The 19,578-nt window shown below is 37.1% G+C and overlaps 2 protein-coding genes across 9 annotated transcripts in view; one reads left to right on the top strand and one right to left on the bottom strand.

Moving 5' to 3' along the window:
* Positions 1 to 19,578, top strand: part of ANKRD26 (ankyrin repeat domain 26) — a 76,334-nt gene that overhangs the window by 17,149 nt on the left and 39,607 nt on the right. For 6 of the 8 annotated variants that reach the window (XR_006337057.1, XM_043883916.1, XM_043883918.1 and 3 more), the window contains exons 10-16: positions 2,190 to 2,319; positions 2,620 to 2,681; positions 3,853 to 3,946; positions 5,794 to 5,892; positions 6,511 to 6,539; positions 6,634 to 6,706; positions 14,564 to 14,646. Coding sequence is in view for 7 of the 8 variants with exons in the window: in XM_043883916.1 (XP_043739851.1) it covers positions 2,190 to 2,319; positions 2,620 to 2,681; positions 3,853 to 3,946; positions 5,794 to 5,892; positions 6,511 to 6,539; positions 6,634 to 6,706; positions 14,564 to 14,646 (570 nt within the window). In the remaining variant the exon portion in view is untranslated. The remainder of the gene's footprint in view (positions 1 to 2,189; positions 2,320 to 2,619; positions 2,682 to 3,852; positions 3,947 to 5,793; positions 5,893 to 6,510; positions 6,540 to 6,633; positions 6,707 to 14,563; positions 14,647 to 19,578) is intronic. The other 2 variants (XM_043883917.1, XM_043883922.1) reach the window with 1 other exon arrangement.
* LOC122681642 (pre-mRNA-splicing factor SLU7-like) lies at positions 8,087 to 10,932 on the bottom strand. The gene has a single exon (XM_043883927.1). The coding sequence runs from the start codon at positions 10,864 to 10,866 to the stop codon at positions 9,127 to 9,129; it is 1,740 nt and encodes a 579-aa protein (XP_043739862.1). The 5' UTR covers positions 10,867 to 10,932; the 3' UTR covers positions 8,087 to 9,126.

Here is a 19,578-nt window from a genome sequence, read left to right as displayed (position 1 = left end):
TGGTTGTTCTTTTTTTTTTTTTTTTAATTGCAGTATAATCAGTTTACAATATTGTGTTAGTTTCAGGTGTACAGTGAAGTGACCTGGTTATACTTATATATGTATATATGTCTTCCCTGGTGGCTCAGTTGGTAAAGAGTCTGCCTGCAATGCGGGAGACCTGGGTTCAATCCCTGGGTTGGGAAGATCCCCTGGAGAAGGAAATGGCAACCCACTCCAGTATTCTTGCCTGCAGAATTCCATGGACAGAGGAGCCTGGTGAGCTATAGTCCATGGGGTCACAAAGAGTTGGACACAGCTGAGTGACTAACACACACACATATATGTATATATCTATATTGAATATAGTTCCCTCTGGAAGTTCATTTCAATTTGAAGTGATTTCTCTTTTTAAAAAAATTCTCACTTTGAAAGTAATGAAACGATGTCTTCTATTTAATATAGCAAAACTTTAGCTCATAGACAATTCAAGATGAGTTCTGTTTTAGGCCTTAGCAGATTTATTATGATTTAAGAATTTTTGGCCGTTCTATTTCTTGTGGTTTCTAACTTACTGTTTGATAAATATTTAATGTACTTAACTAATTTATCTTACTGTTTGGTATAATCTTGGTGGGTGTTTTAGATCTTTTTGAAAATAAAGAAGAAATAAGCATTTTATCTAGTCTTTTTACTAAAGTTATAATTTATAATTCTATAAATGAGATTCTTACTCTCTTCATTAAATGAGAAAATTTTCAGCTGCAACAGTCTTAAAGAAAAAATGTAGAGCTGAAGAGATTCTGATTTGTCTTTTCCTAATATCTATACATAATGGCACTTACACACAGTAAATAAATGAAATCACAATTTATGATTTTTTTTCCTATATAGACTACTTGTTATTATAAAATCATAAGGAAAGAAAAATTGCCAACAGAGTTTAAAAATTATCTCTGGAAGATAATTTTTTACTTTTAAAAATATCTCTAGCCATATGGATACTCCATGTTATTCTTAAGAAACTTTATATTAACTTCAGTATTTATAGGTGTAAGCTAGCCTGTCAATTCTTTGTTATACATATGAAAGTAAGTCAGTAAAGTCACTCAGTCGTGTCCAACTCTTTGCGACCCCATGGACGGTAGCCAACCAGGCTCCTCTCTCCATAGGATTTTCCAGGTAAGAGTACTGGAGTGGGTTGCCATTTCCTCCTGCAGGGGATCTTCCCGACCCAGAGATTGAACTCATGTCTCCTGCATCTCCTGCTTTGGCAGGCAGATTCTTTACTGCTGAGCCAACTGGGAAGCCCAGTTGAAATTAACCTATAAATTCTTTCGTATCCAAAACTCAGAAATTGTTGTTACTTGATTTTTTAGTTTGTTTGTTCTTTCCTGATGTGAAATTTGAGCCCTGCTTGATAATCATAGATGTATTTGAAAACCTTTATATCTCCAGCTTGGATAATCATAATTTTACTACTTTTTTTATATCTAGATCACTCCTTCAATCTTTACCTGCTATTCCAGAAGGCATAGATAGGAAATTAGAGTTGTTAGTGTGCTGTTTACAGGGAAATAAGAAGAAAACCTTGTGAATTCTTGGGGTCACAACGAGTCGGACACAACTGAGTGACTGAACTGAACTGAACTGAACCCTTTACTTGTGTAGTGGATTCCCATCACGTGAAGAAGAAAGATGACACTTGCTTTTTGCCGTTTGATCCTGGTCCTTCAGTTTTGTCTCTCCGTAGGGTTCCCAGTGACTATGCTCTGATTTTGCACATGACTTATTAACACTGTTTCACAGCTCATCCTTTGCTTGGGCTGCCCTTCCCAGAACCCCCCTCACATCCCGGCTCTGTACTCTGTCTTCTGAGACACAGCCCTTTGTCACACCGTCCCTTGGGCTTCACAGGTTCCCCTGCCTCCTCTCTCCTTTGTGCCCATCCTGTTCTCTGTCCACCTCAGTTGCAGGGCTGTTGAAGGATACTTCTCTGCCCTCTTCTTTGTTTTCATGTGTCTCTGCCTTGCCTAGAACACAGAACAGAATTGCTCTTTTCTTTACATCTGTAACTTCTCCGAGGACAGTGTCTATGATTTCTTAGACAACAGTGAATGTTTGTCATCTTACTGATTGACTGAATGACCAAATAAATGAATATGTTTTCTGAAGTTGGGTTTTTGTTTTATTTTGTCTTGTTTTTATAGGAAGGAGCCACAAAGCCAGAGAATGTAGAAAAAGAAAGTGATACAGATATTATTGAAAGGGCTCCACAAGAGCAAATAAATCTTGACCATTTGAGTTCTGTTGATGGAACACACAAAAATAATAGAAGTGGTAAGTTAGTGAGTGTCTGTGAATTTTTTTTTCTATGCTTAAAAGCTCAGATAGAAACGTTTGAGGTGTATAGATGCAAATATGGCATCCATTTTTTTTTAAGTGTGTTTCTTTTGCTCTCTCTCTTCAGAAGTGTCCCAAGTACTACCAACTTTTTCTTCCTGAAAATGCTTCAACCCTCTGAAATTCTTTTCCACTAGTTTTTATTGAACTATTTGTGGATAGAGATAGACTTATATATGTATTAAAATTCATAGTAGTAAATGTTCTCATTAATGTATCTGTGACTTCATTTTATAGATATGATGTCAGCCTTAGGATTGGGAGAAGAGGAAGATATAGAATCACCTTGGGATTCTGAGGTACTGTCTTCTGTTATTGTTTTGAAATGTAAGCACAGAGTGATGTAAAATGTAAAAGTGGGAAATGCTGTGACCTTCTCACCTTTGCATTTGCCCATCAACATTTTTAATCTGATTTTAATCTTTATTTTTAATTATTGATTTTTAATCAATAAAATAATTCTGTGCTAAATACTACCACATAATACACTTTAGCTAATTTTCAAGGTTTACCTTGAAATCAGTGTAGTATGGAAATCAAGGCTGAGAAGTCATAAGGAATCTGTTTGTGTTCTGAAGTTACATTTATCTGAAAACCAAAGCATTGTTCCAGGTGAGTCTAGGATCAAATGTCCCTTTCTTTCTTTCTTTCTTCCTCTCTTCCTTCAATTTTTATTGGAGTACAGTTGATTTACAATACTGTGTTAGGTTCAGGTGTGCAGCAAAATGAATCAGTTATATATATATATATATAAAACCTCTGTTTTAGATTCTTTTCCTATATGGGCCATTACAGAATATTGAGTAGAGTTCCCTGTACTATACAGTAGGTCCTTATTAGTTATCTGTTTTATGCACTGTAAGTGTAGGGTGTTTGTATCATCCCCAATCTCCCAGGCAAATGTATGTTTCTTTGGTACTTGTCCATGTGTAAAGCTGCTAGAGAGGGCCAGAGAGAAACGGGCTGAATTGTGGTTTTTTTACCACATCAACATTGAAAAGATAGTGCTTGAAACTTGGAAGTATTATTACATTTGGATTGTCAAGTTAATCTGCAAGGAACATTTCAAGAGAAGCAAAAGCATAGGGAATAGTAAGAAATATGTGGTATTATAATAACAGCAGTTAGCTTTGCTTTGTGATGTTTTAGTAAGTACAAACCATTTTGGATAGTGTAGCACACGCAGAGTACCTTTATGGCAGTTACTTGAAGTAACATAAAGTAACGATGCTCTGTTTGAAGGTGGCAGCTATGGAAGGAGATAAGGGCCTGATCTCTAGATGTAGCCACTGCCTGGTGGATGATACAGCACCATGTTTGAAGTCAGCATCCTGAATCTGTCACCTAGCAGCTTTGAGATCTTGGCAAACCTGGCTTAACCGGGTTAAACGTAGGCAGTTTTTAAAAGTAGGATATTTTCTTCAAAAGGAATTAGGAAATCTTCATGCAACTCAATATTAATTTTAACAGAGTATCTCTGAGAGTCTTCCACGGAAATATGTGGATCTTTTATCTGGAGCTGCTGGTCAAAGAGGGAAAAATACGTTAAATGGACAAGTAGAAGGTAAGAACTATATTTTATAGAAACGTCATTTGAAAGAATATTGATTTAAAATGGAAATGCTGATATATTCTAATAGGCAAAGAAAATCACCTGTCATGTGTAGTGAGGTAAAAGACAAGAAAAGGAGGGAAATAGTGTATCTTATCAGATGTCAGCCACAGATTAAATTGAGAATCCAGTTTCAGGAACTAAATTATTTAGCTCCTGGACTTCCTTGGCAGTCCAGTGGTTAGGACTCTGTGCGGTTAAGAATCTCCAATGCAGGGAGTGTTGGTTCGATCTCTACTCAGGGAACTAAGATTCCATTTGACACATGGGTGCAAAAAAAAAAAAAAATTTAATTCTGTTTCAAGATACCCTATGACCTAAGAAAGGTTGAGAAACAAGAGGAAAGAGGGAATGAAGGATTAGAGAGGCAGAGGATATAGGGAGGGAATGAAGGAAAAGGAAGCACAGGTCTGTCGGGAAGGTGGCCATAAGTAAGATAACTCTTTAGAAAAAGGGAGAGTGTTTGATATGGATGATGCATTTGAAGTGAGCTGCCAGTACCAAAATTCGTCAGAGAAGGATAGCAAAGTTTTCCCCCTCTTACGTTTTTCCTCATTTTTAGGAAGGCATTCAGGATTGAGGTCCCTGGGCATGCAGAGCTGTGTGTTATCCTCTGTGGAGGAGCACAGGAATAGGTGCTCAGCTGTAAATGTTTGCAAATTGGTGTCATACGAAATGTTGCTGCTTTATAAGATGGTGTCACATAGGCCAACATAAGAGAACTGGAAAGAAGGAGCGAGCAGGGGGCATGATAGGGAGATCAAGGAATCCACAGCCCGGTAGAGAGTCCACTGGAAAGCTTCCAACTTGTAATGCAGTTTCAGTTTGGGGGGAAGTGTTAGAGTGAGGAAGTTGAGGCTAAGATTTCAGGAGAACAAATTAAGTTGAAGTCATGTAGAAGCAGGCTCAGTACAGACCAGAGTTTCTCAAATTTTAACTAGTAGCCTAGGGACCTTGTGTGAAGTGCACATACTGAGCAAGAAGTCTGAGAATCTGTGTTTCTAACAAGCTCTCCGAGTAGCAAGGGTGTAGCCTTGCATTTAGAGAAATCTGGAAGTAGAGCTTTGGAGAGTGCAGGACATAACAAAATCAAGGAAAAGTATTATTTTGTTTTTCTTTCTAAACGTGTCTATAGCCAGAGGGAGGCAAAGAGTTGAAGATACCATTGCTAAGCAAAGAGGGAAAAAGAAGTGGTGGGGATGATCCATAGAAAGAATGTAAAGGGGAAAGAATTAAGACCACAGATCCAGAGATTACCCTTTATAGAGGAAAGAATCTAGTGAAAGGACGGAGGGAAGAAAGTAAGTCCTTAGGGAGGTGAGCTTGGAATGAGGAAACTTGAAGGAACTCCTTCTAGACGGTTCAGTGTATTTGCACTGAGAAGAGATAAGATCATTGTTGCTCCAGAGACTACTGGAGGTGGGAGGGGGTGCTAGAAGTGGGAGAAACCCCAGCCATTCCAAATACCTATCAGGCATCAAAGATATATGTTGTATCAGTATTTGTTATTCAAATTAGATTAATTTGATTATGGGGGCATTGACTTTTTTTGAAAGTTGTTTCACAGAAATCCTTTGAAGCAGTAGCATGGTGTACCAAACCAAACTAAGTTTTGAAACAAAACAGATTAGTAGGGTTCACTCCCCAAATGCTAGAGTTGTTATTTTCGATAAGTACTACACTGATTTTGAAACATGTAGGATTTTTAATATCTAGTAATTGTGTGATAGTTAAATTTATTATTTCCTTTTTGATAATTGTATTTCAATATTGAGAACTTAATATACATTATTTTCTAGATGTGTCTTATATACCTTCTTGCATGATTGGATCGAGAAACTTTAAGATGGCTAAACTAGAGGAGCCAAGACATGTAGGCATACCAGTAGTCCACATGGGTATGGAAAAAAGTGAATATTTTTATGAACCATTATTCTACAAGTGTGTATCCCAGCTAATCAGTTCATTACTCTTTCTCTGATGAGAAATGAATTATGCATTCAGTTGAACTGTCATTCCAGCTGTGCACTTGTTTAGTGACTGGACAGATTGAAGAACATGATAAAGACTTGTAGTATAATGGTGTAAACGATACTGCTGTATTGCATTCAAGATAATGCTGTTGCATTTTACCATCTACTTTCACATTTATCTTCTTGGGGTCATGATTTGTTCCTCTGATTATGATCACTTTTCTCCTCATCAGTCGGCATGTTCACATTGGTCTGTGTGCACTTTAATATTTTATAAAGTCATTGAAAATGTAACGTTACTTTTGAAATCTTAACTGCATGTTTGTTAAACCTGTATTTCTATTTTTTCTTCACTATCTATAGTGGATTCATAATCTGTCTTGCTGGTGTCTTAACATCCCCCTGAAAACAAGACACTAAAACCGAATGTATTCACTGCCAAGGCTGAGCACAAGGATTTCTGCTCAGTACTAACTCTGCATGAATGTAGAGCTGGCTTTCATATTTACATGTAATTAACTCTATGTCCCTTTTGCCTTTTAGATTCTCCTGAGAAATATCCTAACGTGAAGGTAAAAACGTTTATGTTTTTATCTTGAATTATGAACAGTGGATTCTATCATATGTATATTATTTATTAATCAAATTGTTTCCAAACCCATTCAGCCTACAGTCTTAGTGAAAGATTCTGTTCCTAATAAAACAGTCGGAATGAAGGATTTGCAAACATCCGCTTCAGGTAAATTTTGCAATACACATGTAACTCTGGAAAGAGGGACACTGAAATATTTGAAATGCTCAGTCTTCATACTGCTAACGTTTTTTTTGCAAATTTACTTGAAGAATTTGACATACATAAGGCAAATGTTATTATTGGTATCCATGTTTTGGAAAAAGAGATATGTATAAGCATAAGAACAAGAAATTTTTAAAATGTAAGCTTGAACTCAATATGTTTCTGTATATGTTTCGATACCCTGAAGTTCTCAGTTTGGAATCTGTATACTTCTTAGGGATTCTCAGAAATGAATTATTAGATCCTAAGATTTTCCCAGTGTCAAAAAATGCTTATTTGAGCTCTGACTTTTACCTAGAGTAAAGCTTCACTTGCTAATATGTCAGTTGTATTTCAACTTATAATTATTTCATTTTAGTGTTGTTACACAGATGAATGTAGACCAACCAGATATTTTGTTTAGCAGACTTTGTGTGTGTGTTGTGTTTGTGGTGTCTTTGATTTTTAGAAGCAGGGGAAGTACTCATGCTTTAATGACTTTTATAGACATAATCTTTAAAAATAGTGATTCTGAAAATTTTGGCTTTAGGATCCTTTTGTACTTCTAAAAATTATTGAGAATGCCACGGAACTTTTGTATAAATAGGTTGTGTTTATTGATGTTCACTGTATTGAGAAACAAAACTGAAAAACTTAAAATACAAGAACACAGAATCATAATGGCTGATTCCATTTGTCATTAGAGTTATAACATCACATATTGTGTCTCTGAAGAACTCCACTGTGTACTCAGAAGAGAATGAGAATGGAAGTAATGTTTAGTGTTGTGAAAATAGTTCTGACCTCTTGGACCCCCTGACCCGATGGGTCTCTGGACTTCAGGGATTCTCAGGGCACACTTGAGAACCACAGTTTTAAACCGTTGAAGTGGTTAGATGTGAAATGATAAAGGGGGCCTTGAGTTGAAACAGGGTTTAAAGTTTCACTTTTACTTTTTTTTTTTTATTTTCAATTATATATCTTTATTAAAAGATAAGTAAAATACAAAGTAGACACTAATGTCAGATTTTACACTGAACCAGCCTATGTTAAGGCAGGAATATGAAAACATAAATTTTTGACATTCTTAAAGTAGGTAAGAATTAGATGTTTGCATCACTGTTTTAATTTCATACTGGTCTGAATTTAGATACAATGTATATCCACAGTACTTGACAGTTTGATTCAGTTACTTTCCCATCAGCAGTATTTCTGAGATGTTAACTTAATGCAATATTCAAGTGGGATTTGGTAATTCGGAAAAGCCAGTGAACTGTTAAAAGTCAATGTACTTGTGTCAGGGGTTTTAAACAGATTGTTTTCATTGATCCCACTCTGTCAGTGTTATCTTCCCAATGTTATTAGAAGCAGCTTAAAAATCATGTCATTCTCAGATACTAATAACCCTACAGGCTCTGCTTGTAATATTCTGAAGAAACCTTCAACTTCAGGTTTCACTTTTTGCAAATTTTACCGAGAGACACCTGCTGGCTATAAAGATTAGGTACAAGAGATACTCTACAATCTTTTAAAAATCTAATATTCTCGACTGTTATATAAAGGCAATCACAATTAAAATAGCGATTAATATCACAAACCATATCCTCTGTGACAAAGGAGAGGATTTCTGTGTCTGAATACTCCCGTCCAGAATGGTAAAAGACCTAGGACTGATCAGTCAACACTGACTCAGGGTGAAAAACATTTTCCCCCATTCAAAGGCTAGCACATTTAGTTCTGAGTATAAGATACAAGGAAATGTTTTGAAAATCAAAATTTTATAACCAAGTGGAAAACAGAATTTTTACTACACAGACTTGACATCAGGGATAAAGTTATTCACACGTTCTACAGATTTCCTTCCAGTAATCCAAAGCTCAAGATAGGTTATCAGTTTCAGATCAGAAAAATATGAGAAGGCAAAAAGAAATGATTATTAAATAACTACAGTTATAGTTACTATTAATTAAAAAAAAAATGAAGCCCTTGTTTCAAGAAAGAGTAACTAATTGGCCTTCACAATGAGTCCTAACACTAGATAAAGGGCCATAAAAATTGACGAAATAAAGTTTGAAACTTAATAAATAAATGTTTAGAAGATATTCATGATAGGTGGAGAACTAAGATCTTTTCCCACATCATTAATATAAAATCTGAAATAAAATCTTAATCTGCACCACTTTATTTCTTCTTTGTTCTTCACTGTGTAAAGGAATGAATTTACTATGAGACTTCTGGATGCTTTATTAGGCAGTCTCCTTGCTTCCTAGATATGCTTCCTAGATCCGAGAATAGATATGGGTTTTTCCATCGATAATCAACAGCAAGAATCTCAAAGAATGCATCAGCAGAGTCTATCTTGGGTCACGGTCAGTGACGAGTTACTACTGTCCGAGGAAGGAGGCCATGGGGTCATCTGGCCTCTGACGTTTCATTCTGTAGGCCTCCATTTCCTCTTCAGTGGGTTCCCGAGTTTCATATATACTGTTGTAAGGTCGCTTCCTCTCATTGATCTGCATAATCTCCTTGACGTGAAGAAGACGGGCCTCCTCTGCATTCAGTGCCTTTTTCAACTTCTCGTGTTTCTTTTCCTCCTCATCACTCTCTGAACTGCTCTTCCGATGCTTCCTCTTCTTCTTCTTCTTTTTCTCCTCTTTTAGTTTCTCCTGATGCATCTCCATGAGGGTTTGAGGTTTTTTCACAGATTCTTCTCCAGTTGCATCATTTATAATACATTCCTCTGAATTAGCAATGTCGTTCCCAGCTTCTCCAGTACAATAGGAATACTTGAAAAAAGAGTGATAGCATTTGTATCCCCATCGGCCTTCTTTCCAGTAAGATCCCCAGATATGTGTATGATTGTTGATCTTCACATCTTCCTCATACTTGGAGCAGGCAACAGCCCGCTCCTGTCCTTTGATGACTGTCCCATGTCTTGAGTACTCCACATAGTCTTCAGTCTGAGCTAAAAGCAATTCAGCTGGAGGAGCATCCAAGTGTTCTTGACCACCATACTTTTCCAGGATACTTTCTTTCTGCTGTTCTTTGAAGTCTTCTTTCTTGACTTTGAAGGACTTATACAATAACTCTAGTTTTGTAGGATCTGCTTGTAGATGCACTTCAGACCCTTTGTCATAGGCTTCCCAAGCAAACAATTGTGTCTGGGCCATTGATATGGTATCACCTGTGTATCTAACGAAGTTATCCCCCGCATAGCTGACTTCATCTGGATTCTTTCCAGCATTCGCATAAGGATTCTCTCTCATCGCTCTAGTTTTGGGATCATAGTAAGCAGAATTTGGATCTAAATTCCGCAAATATTTTGCAATATCTTCTCGAATCCTGAGATTCCGGACAGTAATTCGTCTCTTAGAGTCAAAATTCTGTCCAGGCACGTCAATATCATCTGCATATTTATCTTCATCTTCATCTTCACTGTTATGATCTTTTTCCGTCTGAGAATTTGGTTCCTCTTCTCCCCACTGATGTTTCGGAGAATTAGCCTGTTCCACTAATTTTCCTGAGGCTAATTCTTCTTGGAGTTTTTGGGCTTTCAGCGTTCGTTTTGCCAGGTCAACTTTGGCATACTCTTCTACAATTTTCATGTGTTCTTCTGGATTGTAGCCATTCCACCAATCCCTCTTCCCATCGTAGTCAAACATCAGCTGAGGCTGGACATGTTCATCTGGAGCTATGTTAGTCCCTGTAAATTTTGCTCCAATTCGCCTAGGTCTCTCAAAACTGTCTTTCTTTTTGTGTGTCATGGCTCCACAGTTTTCACACGCCCCTTTTCGGTATTTAGTAGTTACACCCCTCTTGTACCATTCTCCTGATGAGCTGTACTGCTTTTGTTTCTCTGGCTGTGGTCTCTGGTGCTTTAAAGTAGGCCTTTTTGATGGATCAATATACCATGGCACTGAAGAAATATACTGAGGAATAGGAGGATTGATGTCTTTTCCTTCTTCATCAACTTCTGCAGGGGCATTACCCAATTTTCGCTGTTCTTCAAGCTCCTTCTTCTTTCTCCAGTCCTCTCTAGTCATCTTCTTTGGTTCCTCCAAACTCATTTCTTTGGACCCCGATAAGAGGGCTGCATTAGCTGCATCCACAGCTGCAGCTGACATGGTTATCTGGCCTCCCGGTCCCAACGCTGCTGACCCTAGTACAGTTCGACAAGAATGAAGACGATCGCCAATGTTTCACTTTTACATTTCTTGCTTGTTTCTTTGACTTCTCTTAAATTTAGACCTGACAGCTTTTTTTTTTTTTTTGAAGCAAATATTTCTGTGTTGTATTCATTCATGTCTCATGGTGCTCTGTGCTTTTTGGATCCAGTGTGGTCCTGGACTTATCCTATTTTCACATGGAAACAATTAGTCACACACAAGGCTATCATTTCTTATATAAGTTTATGATGTTTATCCAAGGCTTAAAAAATGGGTTCTGAAGATATGATACATTGAGAAAAGGCTGTCTCATTGTAATTAAAGTAGCTGTTGGTGGTGGTGTTCGGTCGCTAAATCGTGTCCAACTCTCTGTGACCTTATGGACTGTAGCACGCCAGGCCTCCCTGTCCCTCACCATCTCCCCGAGTTCGCCTGGTCATGTCCACTGAATCAGTGATGCTATCCAACCATCTCTCTGCTGTCGCCCTCTCCTCCCCTCAGTCTTTTCCATCATCAGGGTCTTTTCCAGTGAGTTGGCTCTTCACATCAGGTGTCCAAAGTATTGGAGCTTCAGTTTCAGCATCAGTCCTTCCAGTGTCTTTTCAGGGTTCATTTCCCTTAGGATTGACAGGTTTGATCTCTTTGCTCTCCAAGGGACTCTCAAGAGTCTTCTCTAGCACCACAATTTGAAAGCATCAGTTCTTTGGCACTCAGCCTTCTTTACAGTCCAACTCTCACATCCCTATGTGACTACTGCAAAAACCATAGCTTTGACTGTGCAGACCTTTGTTGGCAAAGTGATGTCTTTGCTTTTTAATACATTGTCTTGGTTTGTACCATTAATTAAGGTAGTGCCATTCATTAAAGGTGTTTTTAAAACCGTGGTCTCTAGAATACACAATATTGTCATGCATAATTAAATGTAAAATAAATGACATAAATTTTGTTAATAAAATATTTGTATGTTGAAGAAAAATCATTATTAATAAAGTTCTTATGGAATGCAGAATATGTAACACAGATTGAGTGAATCAAAGTAAGACTAGAAAATTAGCAAGTAGAAAAAATGAGACACAAGTTAACGTCTCTTCATGAATGGCAGTGACGTGTAAGACATAAGAAGCTGTGAAGGACTAGTGAGTTTGAGGGGAGAGGAGGACATGAAACTGATTCTCTGAAGAAAGACTGTACAAGTTAGTTAGAGCTGTGTTCTTACTGACATTCTAATAAATGGAAACTTTGTTTTCAGATTTTTCAGATTCCGATTCTACTAGTTTGAGCCTCAATAATGAGACTTATCAAAGAGCAGGGCATTTAAAACTTGATCAGTGTCCACTGATATCACAATCAATGACCAAAAATCAGTCAGCATCCACAGAATTTGGATAGATGTACTAGATAAAAGATGAATATTGGAGCGGTGTTTCTGGTAGGGAATTACATACTCCATGACCTGAGTCTCAGCTGCCAGAAAACAGAGAAAGCAAAGAAGGTAATGCAGAAGCCCAGAGCACTCAGCTGTGGGCCCCCTGGGCATGGCCTTACCATCATTCTGACGGTTCCAAATTAGATTTTGTGGCAAAAGCTCCCTTCTGCTGACTCCTTTTATGCAACCTACAGCCAATAAATACCTCTTAGCAAGGTGTTTGCATTCTCCCTCTGACCATAGTAATATAATAAATACAAAGAGAGTTAGGAGTTTAGCCTAGTATTTAGCCTACACCTGAGAGGGGGTAGCAGGATTATATTTAGAACTCTGGGACTAGTTGGGAGACCTAGGTGGACATCTAGAGATTGCCTTCTCAAAATGTAACTTCACAGCAATATTGAAGGAGTGCTGTATCATTTAAAAGCAGTATATAGAAAGTCAATTCTGATTCTACTAGGATGCCCAGTCTATTGAGTAACCATGTCTAATATGTGTTGTCCATAAATACCAATTAATTTAGCAGCTTTAATCAGTCATATGATCAGAGCTATAGTAAGAAATCATACAGTTTCTTTTTTTCACTCCTAGTTTTTTCTTTTCTCTCCTCACCTATAGGGTTAACTTTGCATTTACAAAGGATTCTCAGTTATTTCCTAGAATAGTGACTACAAGCTGTAAACTCAAAGTGTTGTTTTTTTTTTAATCTATAGAAGTGACTTGTTTGCCCTTGTTTCTCCATTAGCTTGGTATGTCCATGAAACATAAATTCAGATAAAACCTATCCAGTCCCTTCAACAGAGGAAGATGTGAAATAGGAAAACTACAAAATAAATAGAAGCAACTTCAGACTGTTTATGTAGATCATTTCCCATCTCAGTCGATATCTTTTATAAAGTAACCAGCAGAGTCTACTCCTTCAGGGTCCCTGGATTTGTACATTTATTCATTTCATGAAGATTTATTCTATACTGGACTCAGACAATTTTATATCCTAAATATTTCTGGAAACGCTCCCCCAGTTCAGGCCTGGATCACTTTTGTTTTTTTCCACTAATAATGCCTTCAGATTCATCTCCCTCCATTTATTTGTATGCCCTTCAAATTCATTCCTCTTGAAGCACTTAGAGTCACCTCTTTCAAAAGCAAGTGTGACTGTGAACCACTCTTCAAATCACATTAATGTCCAGGCATCGTAAAGTGACATGTGAGGCTTTTGTAATCTGACTTCTGCCTGACTCTCGCTCTTTCTCGCGCCCTTTCTGTCGTTTGCTGTGGAATCCTGAGCTGCTGCTGACGCCCTCCTCACCTGACCCTGTACTTTGGACAGATACTTACCCTCTCCTGTGTGTGCTTCTGCCCGTCTTGCTACAGCCTTGCATGCCTTCCCTCTCTTTTCCTTGAACTGTGCAAGTCTCCGCTCAGGCATCATCTCTAGAAAAGCATTCCCTGACATCTTTCATCTACATTTTTCTTCCAACTCCAGTGTCTAGTATAGAGCAGAAAGCTGATAAATAATTATTGAATAAAATAAATAAGGACTACTTATTCAAAACTGATTTTTAGGAGCTTGTCCTGTGCAGTCTAGGAGCCGAGAAGTTAGACATGTGAAGAAATAATTTACAATTCAGGTGATGAAGATACACTAGAAAAATCTTAAAAGTACTAAGGTAGCTACAAAGAAAGGGATATCTGTTTATCTGAGGAAAGATGGCTGTAATCAAGGACAACTTCACAAAGCAGGCTGAGTCTTATAAGAGGAAAAGTAATTTTTCAGAAGAGTACAGGGAAGCATTTCAGATTAAGGAACTGATAAAAGTATAAAAAGTAAGAGGAATTTTGTAAATCATGAGTAATGTTGCAGTTGAAGCTTGGCATGTTGTTAAAAAGGTACTGTTACGAAGTAGAGAAGAGAACGTATTGTGACTTTATATGTCTGTCCTGTATTTTGAAATTTGTTTGGTTTCTGATTGTTTTGTTCATTGATGTTTGGATGATTTTGTGAATGAATCTTTGAGCTGTTTGTGTGCCTGTATCCTGGGGACATCTGGTATTTTCCAAATTGTTGAAATTTTAGATCATTGGAAGTATTTCTTAAAGACGTGAATATTCAGCTGAAGATTAAGATTGATTTAAGATGTCATTTGATACAGTGTTTTAAATCTATGTTTTAATTAAAGATTATGTCTTTTATCTAAATATTCTAAGTAATTTTAACTAAACATACAGATTTGTCAGCAGAACTAGACTTAGAAATGACATCAGAGGAAGAAGAAGAAAAACCTATTGGAGATGAAAATAACCATTCCCAGGTATGTAAAAATGTAAATTTAAATTCCTGGTTTAATACTGTTTCCTATGCTTCAACAGCATAAATACAGTGTGTAACAGAGGTCATAACAAATAAAATTACCTTTCAAAATTAGCCTTTTAGAATCGATAGGTAATAATTTAATAGTTTTTATGGCACCTTAATTATAAAACTTCAAATATTGTTAGAATCTATTATATTTATAGCTTGTTTTTGGACTTGAGGGGAAAAAATTCCTGACTATTGTTTACTTCTTCCATTTTTATAACTTCATTACATGATTATGAAGGTGATATCAAATACTGAATTGTAAGAGTAAACACTTGAAATTATGAAGAATATGACAATGATGATCCCTGACCTAGATACGTGTAAAGAGAAATCAGTCCCAGTGGTTCAAGGTTTTCCATTGAAATTGCCAGTCAGCCAAGATGAAAGATTAATTCTGTCTGTGATCTCGGCATAACTGATTAAGGATGTACATTCAGGGAGAGAGTGGGGTCATAAAATCCACCCAGTTACCTATTTATTAAGAGAGTCGAAGCTTCCAGATTGGACCTTTGTTGTTAGGGCACAAATAGTAACTTTCTAATTTATCTCATTTTGGGGTGAGAAATCAGTAAATGTTACTAAAAATGCTTTATCCACTTTCATTGGTAGATATTAGAATATAATATAACTGAACGTAGGGGCTTCCTTGGTAGCTCAGCTGGTAAAGAATCCGCCTGCAATGCAGGAGACCCCAGTTCATTTCCTGGGTTAGGAAATTCCCCTGGAGAAGGGTTCAGCTACCCACTCCAGTATTGTTGGGCTTCCTTGGTGGCTCAGGTGGTAAAGAATCCACCTGTAATGAGACCTAGGTTTAATCCCTGGACTGGGAAGATCCCCTGGAGGAGGGTGTGGCAACCTACTCCAGGATTCTTGCCTGGAGAATCTCCATGGACAGAGAAGCCTGGCGGGCTACAGTCCTTAAGGATGGAAAGAGTCGGACATAACTGAGCACACACATAACCGAATGTAAGCAGGTAATATGTATTGATGAATAACACTATCATAATATATAATATGCATTAAAATTTAGGGATTTGTTCCTCTTTCTGATTGTTGTTAATTTGATTTTGGTGCCTAGTAATATAAAGTTTGTCTGTTTTGCAAGTACTAGTCCTTAAAAAAAAAACACAAAAATCTGACAAATGTGCTGTAGGGACTCACTATTTAAGATATAGTGAGGTGAAATATTTTTAAGTGAGGAAGACTTTATAACATTAAAAATCATCTAATTAATTTTTGGTAGATTTAACATATATGAATTCTTTAACTCAAACAATGACAAAATTGGGTTTGTGAGTTCATGTTTTTCCCCTATTTTAGGCTAAGGCAAGTTATTTTTCACTTCTTACTTGTGACCCAGTGATTTGTGAGTAGCTAAGCATAGATTAAGAAGTTTAAGAGTTAAATTTTAATAAATTTTAGATTTCCAACATGGCCACTTCAGGATATTTTTAATGACAAATACATGTACTCCCTTCCCTTTATGTATGTAATAACAAATGTAATAACAATAACAATAAAGTAAAAAATAGAATAAATAATATTAAACAAATTTAAAAAATAAAAAATTTAATAACAAATACATGTACTTCCTTCCCAATACATGTATAAGGCTTCCCTTGTGGCTCAGCTGGTAAAGAATTTGCCTGCAATGCAGGAGACCTGGGCTCAGTTCCTGGGTTGGGAAGATCCCCTAGAGAAAGAAAAGACTATCCACTCCAGTATTCCGGCCTGGGGAACTCCATGGTCCATATAGTCCATAGGGTTGCAAAGAGTCGGACACATCTTAGTGGCTTTCACTTTAACTCTTTCACATGTACTCCCACATATTCTTTAATCATCACTTGCAGATGTTTCTTTTGAGATAGACCTTTCCATTATGTTGTTTACTAAAATGTAGTAAGTTTTGACACGTGATTTTGTCACATAGCTGGTATAAACTCCTACCCCCCAAAAATTAAGTGTTTATCTCCAAAGGAGAAAACTGAGTTTTGAGACGCTGTGAGATTTTTCTTCCTTCCAGTAATAGATTTTTAAATTTCTTTGTTTGCTTGTTTGCTCTTTTGTGTAAGAGGTGCCTTGACTGAGTTTTAACAACAGACAAAAATCCATAGGTATTCTCCTTTAAAAGAAAAAGGAGATCAGCTCTATCCCCAGCTAAGGCATCAAATTACTTGGGCAAAGTCACACTTTTAATTTACCTGATTCATTTGATGAATTCATTTGGTAATTTATGAGATTCAAGGTTACAGAATTTTATCATCTGTTTTGGTGCCATAGAATGCCAGGGAATGCCACTTTAGGGGCTTTGAAGAAATCATTTAGTTTATCTTTGTGTATGATATTAGGAAGGGTTTTAATTTCATTCTTGTACATGTAGCTGTCCAGTTTTCCTAGCACCATTTATTGAAGAGGCTGTCTTTGGCCCACTGTATATTCTTGCCTCCTTTGTCAAAGAGAAGGTACCCATAGGTGCATGGGCTTTCAGTCTTGTTCCATTGGTCTCTATTTCTGTTTTTGTGCCAGTACTATACTGTCTTTATGACTGTAGCTTTGTAGTATAATCTGAAGTCAAGAAGGTTGATTTCTCCAGCTCGACTGAATTAAAATGGATTAAAGACCTAAATATAAGACTAGAAACTATAAAACTGTTAGAGGAAAACATAGGCAGAACACTCGATGACATAATCAAAGCAAGATCATCTGTGACCCACCTCCTAGAGTAATGGAAATAAAAACAAAAGTAAACAAGTGGGACTTGATTAAACTTAAAAGCTTTTGTATAGCAAAGGAAACTAGGTGAAAAGACAACCCTAAGAATGGGAGAAAATAACAGCAAATTAAACAACTGACAAAGGATTAATTTTCAAAATATACAAGCAGCTCATACAACTCAATACCAGAAAAACAATCCAATCAAAAAGTGGGAAAAAGACCTAAAGAGACATTTCTCTAAAGACGACATACAGATGGCTAACAAACAAATGAGAAGATGCTCAACATCGCTCATTATTAGAGAAATACAAATCAAAACTACACTTGAGATATAACCTCACACCAGTCAGAATGGCCATCATCAAAAAGTCTACAAGCAATAAATGCTGGAGAGGGTGTGGAGAAAAGGGAATGCTCTTGCACTGTTGGCGGGAATGTAAGTTGATCCAGTCACTATGGAAGACTGTATGGAGATTCCTTAAAAAACTGGGAATAAAACTACCATGTGACCCAGCAATCCCACTCCTAGGCATATACCCTGAGGAAACCAAAGTTGAAAAAGACACATGTATCCCATCATTCACTGCAGCACTATTGCAATAGTTAGAACATGGAAGCAACCTGCTGCTGCTGCTGCTGCTAAGTCGCTTCAGTCGTGTCCGACTCTGTGCGACCCCATGGCAGCCCACTAGGCTCTGCCGTCCCTGGGATTCTCCAGGCAAGAATACTGGAGTGGGGTGCCATTTCCTTCTCCAGTGAAGGAAAGTGAAAAGTGAAAGTGAAGTTGCTCAGTCGTATCCGACTCTTTGCGACCCCATGGACTGCAGCCTACCAGGCTCCTCCGTCCATGGGATTTTCCAGGCAAGAGTACTGGAGTGGGATGCCATCACCTTCTCCGTGGAAGCAACCTAGATGTCCATCAATAGATGAATGGATAAAGAAGTTGTGGTTCATATACACAATGGAATATTACTCAGCCATAAAAAGGTACGCACTTGAGTCAGTTCTAATAAGGTAGATGAACCTAGAACCTATTATACAGAGTGAAGTAAGTCGGAAAGAGAAGATAAATATTGTATTCTAATGCATATATGTGGAATCTAGAAAAATGGTACTGAAGAATATATTTATAGGGCAGCAGTGGAGAATCAGACATAGAGAACAGACTTATGGACTTGGGGCGAGGCGAAGAGAGGGTGAGATGTATGGAAAGAGTAACATGGAAACTTATATTACCATATGTAAAAAGATAGCCAGCGGGAATTTGCTGTGTGGCTCAGGAAACTCAATCAGGGGCTCTGTATCAACCTAGAGGGGTGGGATGGGGAGGGAGATGGGAGGGAGGTTCAAAAGTCAGGGGATATATGTATAACTTTGGCTGATTTATGTTGAGATTTGACAGAAAACAACAAAATTCTGTAAAGCAATTTTGTTCAATTAAAAAATAAATTAATTTTTAAAAAAAGAAAAAGAAAAGACAAAAAAATCATTTAACCTTTCTTGGTTTTACTCCTATTTCTGGTAAATAGTGGGGCTACAATAGGTAATTATTTCTATACCCTCTAGCTATAAAGTTTGATGGTTATTGAATGTGAAATTAGGAAGCGTTATTTGTATTCCAGAATTCCAGACTAACAACTCATCAGTTTCACTCTGCTCCTTGTGTTCTGGTAAACTTTGGTTCATATATTTTGGTGAACACCATCACTTTTTTGTTATATCCTGGATCCCAATGAACAAAGAAATGTAAAAGGCAGTGGGGAAAGAATAGCTTTAGTGTTTTTGAGGCACTAAGGTGTCACATTCTCTAAATCTGGCTGTTTAATGGAAAATCCAGGGGGTAAATATTGAAGAAGACAGATTTTGTGTGTTTTGTCTTTTTTTTCCTCTATCTCTGCCAGTTAGATGGGGAAGACTGGGGATGAATAGTTGCATCATCTTAAGAAAGCCTTTTTTGAAATTTTGGGAATTTTGTTTCTTTTCACCAAAGAATAAGAAGTAGGATTTACAAATATTTCAGTGAGTTGTTAGTGATAAAATTAAAGTAAGCACAAAAAGATTGTTTTATCACTTAAAATCAGGCCAAACCCTGAGTCAAATAATAAAATGAATGAAAACAACAACTAAAAGATGTTTATAATTAAGTAACAGAATTTCTTAGTGTCAA

This window comes from Cervus elaphus, chromosome 23 (genome assembly GCF_910594005.1).
Source record: "Cervus elaphus chromosome 23, mCerEla1.1, whole genome shotgun sequence".
NCBI lineage: Eukaryota > Metazoa > Chordata > Mammalia > Artiodactyla > Cervidae > Cervus > Cervus elaphus.
The sequence above is the reverse complement of the archived record's forward strand: the minus strand, read 5'-3'. Positions and strand labels throughout refer to the sequence as shown.